The sequence below is a fragment of the Miscanthus floridulus genome, chromosome 1 (assembly GCF_019320115.1).
Source record: "Miscanthus floridulus cultivar M001 chromosome 1, ASM1932011v1, whole genome shotgun sequence".
NCBI lineage: Eukaryota > Viridiplantae > Streptophyta > Magnoliopsida > Poales > Poaceae > Miscanthus > Miscanthus floridulus.
The window spans coordinates 57,670,884-57,676,926 of record NC_089580.1 but is presented as its reverse complement, the minus strand read 5'-3'; the positions used below and the strand labels follow the sequence as shown (position 1 = coordinate 57,676,926).

The 6,043-nt window shown below is 44.3% G+C and overlaps 1 protein-coding gene across 1 annotated transcript; it reads right to left on the bottom strand.

Annotated features, from left to right (window-relative positions):
- Positions 1-398: 398 nt before the first annotated feature.
- On the bottom strand, positions 399-5,813 carry LOC136484643 (casein kinase 1-like). The gene is given in 17 exon segments (XM_066481635.1): positions 399-1,124; positions 1,663-1,796; positions 1,884-1,944; positions 2,054-2,130; positions 2,234-2,360; positions 2,443-2,527; positions 2,608-2,671; positions 2,868-2,929; positions 3,480-3,550; positions 3,711-3,806; positions 4,516-4,596; positions 4,598-4,668; positions 4,759-4,828; positions 4,982-5,022; positions 5,120-5,247; positions 5,338-5,434; positions 5,661-5,813. Coding segments are annotated over 15 exon segments (1,416 nt in total). The 5' UTR covers positions 5,196-5,247; positions 5,338-5,434; positions 5,661-5,813; the 3' UTR covers positions 399-824.
- Between the last annotated feature and the right edge of the window lie 230 nt (positions 5,814-6,043).

Sequence of the window (6,043 nt, the reverse complement as noted above, 5' to 3'; positions counted from 1 at the left end):
AGCGAGCGTTGCCCCTCCCTGGCCAGGCCTTTCGGTCGGAGAAGCGGGTAGGAGTCGGAAGCCAGCATTGCCCCTCCCTAGCCAAGCCTTTCGGTCAGAGAAGCGGGTCGGAGTTGAAAGCGAACGTCGTCCCCTCCTTGGCCAGACCTTCCGGTAGGAGACTGGATCGCTCTTCCGGCCTGTCGTTAGGTATCTAGGCCGGCCCAGGAGTTACGCGTCGTTTGTAATGTCGTCTGCTGGATCGAGCTTTTGCTGGAAAGCGGGTCCATTAAGGACCCCGGGTCTATGAACCCGATAGTAATGTAGTCCTCGAAACTTTAAAAATTGTAATGATACCAATTCAAATAACCCTTCAAACCCAAAGAATATGTTGTGAGAGAGTGACAGATCACTCCATTCTTCGAGCCAAATGCCCCATAAATCAAATTAACTCAGATGCTTATATACGTTTTTTAAAATTTATGGTCAAATGGAGGGATTCTGCAATAACACTTTAGAAACTAGTACCGGAACGGCAGAATCAGAAGTGAACAACAGTGAAAGCTTCCGTGAAACAGGATTGCATTGTACTTCGGAGTAGTCTTTCCTCTTGGGGTTTGGGGTTTGGAGAGAGCGTTATACGTTGGGGTCTAGAGAAAGCATTTTCATGGCAGCCTTGTAACGAGGTCATACTCGAGGTCATTGTGCTGCAATCCCATCCATCCATCCATCCATCCATCCATTTGCCGATTTGCTTCAGCTGCAGAGCGCAACGATCCCGCAAAAGTTCTCGGCCTAGCAACCGCCTTCCACTCTCAGAATTCGTCGGCGTGGTCCTCGGCAGCTCACTTCCTCCTGCTGGTGGTGATGGAGAGGCGCTCGAGGCTCCGGAACGTCATGTTGTCCCGCGAGCCAGAGCCTCCTCTCCCGGCCGCGTTCCGGGCCACGGGGGAGCGCGGGGACGACCTGCTGTTCTCGGCGCCTCCCGAGTGGTGGAGCCTCTGCGCGGTGGACGGGCGCCCACTGCCGCCACTGCTGCCAGAGACCCACCGGCGGTTCTGGTCACTGCAGTCCCCCGAAGAGGTCGGCCGGCTGGACGAAGCTCCTCCCCGGGACAAGATGCGCGTTTTCTCTGAGTCGGCAACCTGGTGCATGCCAGATAGTTTAATTAGTAGTATTCTGTTATTCTGTTTCCATCAAAAAATTTGGTGCGTTACAATGAGAAACATATATACCAGCTCTATTTTTTTATGTTTTGCAAACAACAAAAAGGTAGTGTCCATCTATGCGGAGCGTTCTCAGCTGATTAGTATCCTCAGGTGTATGTGATAATAAAATGAGATGAGAATGAGCAGTAGTGGGCTCATTTGTAGAACCAATACAGTATACAACATTGTGCCAAGTTTCTGTGAACAGATTATCATACACTTCCTAAGAACTGAGAGTTAGCAGAAAGATTTTCAGCAAAATACTACGAACATGGAAAAGAGGAAAAATCCTTTTCTTTTCCATTTACTAGACTCATTTTTTCAATACTGGATTTGACACTTGGTACATATTTTCTTTTAAAAAGTGTATATCTCCATTCATGTTTACTAGCTACCACAGCTAAACGGGATACTTTTTAGATTAAAAAAAAACGGGATACTTTTTTTTTTGAGAAGAGCTAAATCGGATACTTACTGCTTCGTTGGATGTTCCAAAGGAATCTGCAAGGCTTTTGTGCCTGGAATGATCTCCATGGCGACCAGAGCCTGGATTTCTTCTGGCGAATGCCTCAACAGCACCAGTGAATCTATCCCGGATCTCTTGTCCCACTGGCAAAAAGAAACTAATTAGCTAAAGTGATCATTTTTTTTTCATACAGCAATGGTCCAAATGTAATTAACTACCAGGAGACATACCGGAAGCTTTGTCTGTTCTCTCAACTGATGGTCCAACTCCAGCCATTCTTGCACTTGGTTGCTGGATGAAAAACATAATGGCATTTTCTTTTTGTGAAATGAAAAGACAAGAATAGTTCACCAAGAATGTAGACCAAACAAGACATAGATATAAGATTAAAGAGACATACTTGAACAAGCTTGTTGTTGGAACCCATTTGAGGGTACTTCAGCGCAGTCCAGTCAAATACATAATCGAATTGGTATCCTACAGTGTTAATCTATAATCAGACCAAGTTTCCTAACACCAGATCATAGAATGGGCAAGAACAATGGTCAAATTAGCCACTGAGAAGAAAGGAGGTGTGTACCTTCCCGGATAAATACATCACGGAATAGTTTCTTCAGAAAAGAGTAATCTGGCCTGTCTTCAAATCGCAGGGAGCGACAATAGTGGAAATACGAGATGAACTCCGATGGGTAAAATTTGCACAGAACCTGGTTGAAATGATATTAGTTCAAACAGTGCCTGCAAGAACTACCATGACAGGATTACAAAGTTCATGTTGGCAGTCAGTACCTCTGCTGAGGTAAGCATTTTCTTTTCACTAATTTTGTCATACTTTTGTTTCTTAGTGCCAGCTTTAAGACCCTGCCATGGGAGGCTAAGCATAACGAAAAAGCATGTCAAGTATAATATTGATAAAATAGGGAATATAGTAAAATAGACTGATTCTGGACAAACCTTCCTCTCAAAAAATATAGCAGAAGATAGCCAACAGACTCCAGGTCATCTCTCCTGCTTTGTTCTGGATGAAATAAATACAGGTACATGAAAAACAACTACACTGTTTTCCCCCTCCTTTTAAAAGCTTTAGATCAAGTAGCCGTTCCTTTGTCAGGTTAGGTTCATTTCATGAGCAAGCATCCAAGAATCAAAATGTGTATGATTTTATTACAATTGGAGACACATGTTAACATATTTGATTTGCTCATTGTGCTCACCTATTCCAAGATGAGTATTCACACTAGCATAACGTGCTGTTCCAGTCAGATTTTTGTTCTCCCTGTGCAGAAAAAAATAATTAATCATTTACCCTAAAAAACTAGTCAGAAAAATGAAAAAGGTTTCACTTTATGTCTAATCTATCGATTAAATTCGAGCCTAGCACCCCAATCTGCAAATGTCGCAGAAAAGGCAGTACATATTTGCATGTAATCTGACACTAGAATACTTTTAACCTTGGTGTCAAAACTTGAATCATCAAGAAGATATATGCTAACACACAACGTCATGACGCAATTGGACAGGCACATTTTATTTCAGAAATTTACATGTAAATAACGCAAGATCAAACAATCCACTCAGGTTGCCTCTCTGTACCATGATCTGATACTATATCAAATCAACAGAACTCAGTGGATTGCCCAACAGTGTACCATTAGCCAGTGTCTCTCGAGACAATGTAGGAAATTGTGACACAGGTGCAGTATAGAGGCTGTGCGAATTCTCACATCCCAGTTTCTGCTTATGAACTTGCAATTTAATGGAATAATTGTTTGGCACAACAAAATCCAGGCTCAGTTCTAAGTGAAAACTTCATTCATATGCTTCACCTGTATGGGATGTGTTTATGAGTCTGAAGGTCCTTGTATTTCTTAGCAAGCCCATAATCAATGATATAGACCTGCAGAAGAAAAAGGATATATGTCTTTACATATTGTTCATTGACGAGTAAGAATCTTGGGGATTATTACCAGATATTATTAATACTAGAGAAGTAACTACTATGTTCAGTTTATACCGAAAACAACAAAAGCAGATGACATTGGGGGGTTAAGTCAAACCTGATTAGCTTTCCGACCTAAGCCCATAAGGAAGTTGTCTGGCTTGATGTCACGATGAATAAATCCCTTGGAATGCATGTATTCCACTCGGTTTATCTAAAAATGAAAGTCAATATTCAATAATGTAAGTCCAAGCAAAAAAAAGTCTTCAAAGAAAACTAGTAGGACAATAATAAACTCTCTCTCTCTCTCCCTCCCTCGTCCACTGAGAAAAAAAAGGAACAAACTTAAAATAGTTACAGTCTTGCAAAGCTTGGCTGAGATACACTCAGAATAGCACATGGTGTTCATGAAACTCATTTGATTTCTACCATCAATGATCTAACACTATGGAATTAAAACCCACAAAATAAGGCAACACTTATGGTAGAATGCTCATGAAACTTCTAGCACTTCAGGAAGGAGGAGAACCTAGCAAGCAATTGGAGACAAGCGCTATCTATGTAATCTAAACGCCCCTACATAAACCTCTGATCTTGTGATGTAACTGGCAAGGCTTCGCCTTCCACCAACTGGACTTCCGGCATCTGTGGAATGAAAATGGGCAGGTAGGGGATTCGTTGATCCCCCCCCCCCACCCCACACCCACCCCCCCCCCCCCCCCCCCCCCCCCCCCCCCCCCCCCCCCCCCCCCCCCCCCCCCCCCCCCCCCCCCCCAACCCCCCCCCCCCCCTGAAGTTGACCTCGAAAAAAAAAATTCTGAACATGTAACTCCTAACAAATAGCTTGATATCAATTCACAGAAAGTTGACTTGTCTAACTGTTCCGGGCCAGCACAGGTTGAATATGGAATGGATGAACTCACCAGTTGATCAGCAAGCATAAGCATGTTTTCATAGAAAATTTTCCTATTGCAGCAATTAAACAAATCTTCAAGCTTGGGTCAAGAAGATCGATCACCATAGAACATTAGTACTCCCCCCCTCGACACCATACCACTTGAGGTTGTGGATACCATCTATGTTTCAAAAATGAGTGACTAAATAAGCAACCAGAAGGAGTGGGCACGGATTACTGTAAATAAACATATAAATTACAATCCACTTACTTCCACCCTGCAGTAGCATATAAACTTTAGATTCATAGTGCAGCTGTGGATGTTTTGTTTTCACAGGCTCCTGACAGATCAAACCAAAGAAAAGGTGAGACCTTGAACCAAACACTTCACCTCTAAGTTTAAAAGGGTATATCCAGATTCTAGAGAAGAGAAACGTTATAATACATTAAATGCAAACAGTATATACGTCGCAGCCAGGTTTATTTGCACATACCAATTTTATTCCCACTTCCTCTCCATTCTGTATATTAACACCTGGATCAAGAAAAGCCACACTAGAGAGAATAAAAATTTATTTCTGGGGTTAACGAAACAACAACCATATAATATGCATAAAATATATGGAATGTACCGAGATATAGCTCCCCGAAGGATCCACTCCCAATCTTCCTCCCAAGCTTATACTTCCCTCCAATCACATGCTCCATGATCACTCTCCTCTTTGATCTCTCTCTCTCTCCTGCGAATGGATTTCTGCTGCTGAAAAACACCAATGAAGGGAAGAATGATGTAACCACGTTCAACCTGAATTTCCCAATTTCCCTTGAAGGCCAGAGACCTTTGATTTACCAGTTCAGTTCAACTGCCTATCGCACCAATGCCTCCTCAGAGAAGCAGCACTACTGTCTGCCACCAAACAGTAATGCCAAGGAACGCAATTCTCTCCCTGAAAACCACAGAGACCACAGAGAAAATGAAACCTGAATCAGCTACCTTAGCACAAGCAGAGCAACATTTCCTGTAACGCTTTCTTTATTTAATATAAATTCCTCCTGTAGGGGCTCCGGCCCCTCCAGTTTCGTCAAAAGAGCAACATTGCTCAGCGGGGGCCAGGATCGCACTCAAATGTGGATGGCAACAAGAAGAGAACGTCCAGGGCGTGAATCGCGTACCCGAGGGACGAGGAACCGGCAGGAAACTCGCACAGGCCGCGACGCCGCAGCGGTTCCAGCGGCGGAGAGGAGCCTCCCCCCAATTGCAGACCTCCGCACCGGATGGGAGGCCGCGGTCGAATCGCATCGGTGCCGATCCTGCAATTGGGGGGGGGGGGGGGGGGGGGGGGGGGGGGGGGGGGGGGGGGGGGAGCGAGAGGTGGGGAGGGGAGGTGCGGGAAAGCGAGCGGTTGGTGGCGGTCCTTTTTCGGCTCTGGATCACCGGAAAACCAGGTTTCCGTTTGGTTACCAGTCAGCCGCGCTAGACAAGTTTATCGAGCTGTTGAGTGTTTAGTTGGCAATTAAATTTAGGTAATATTTTCTTGAAATCCACATGCTATTGA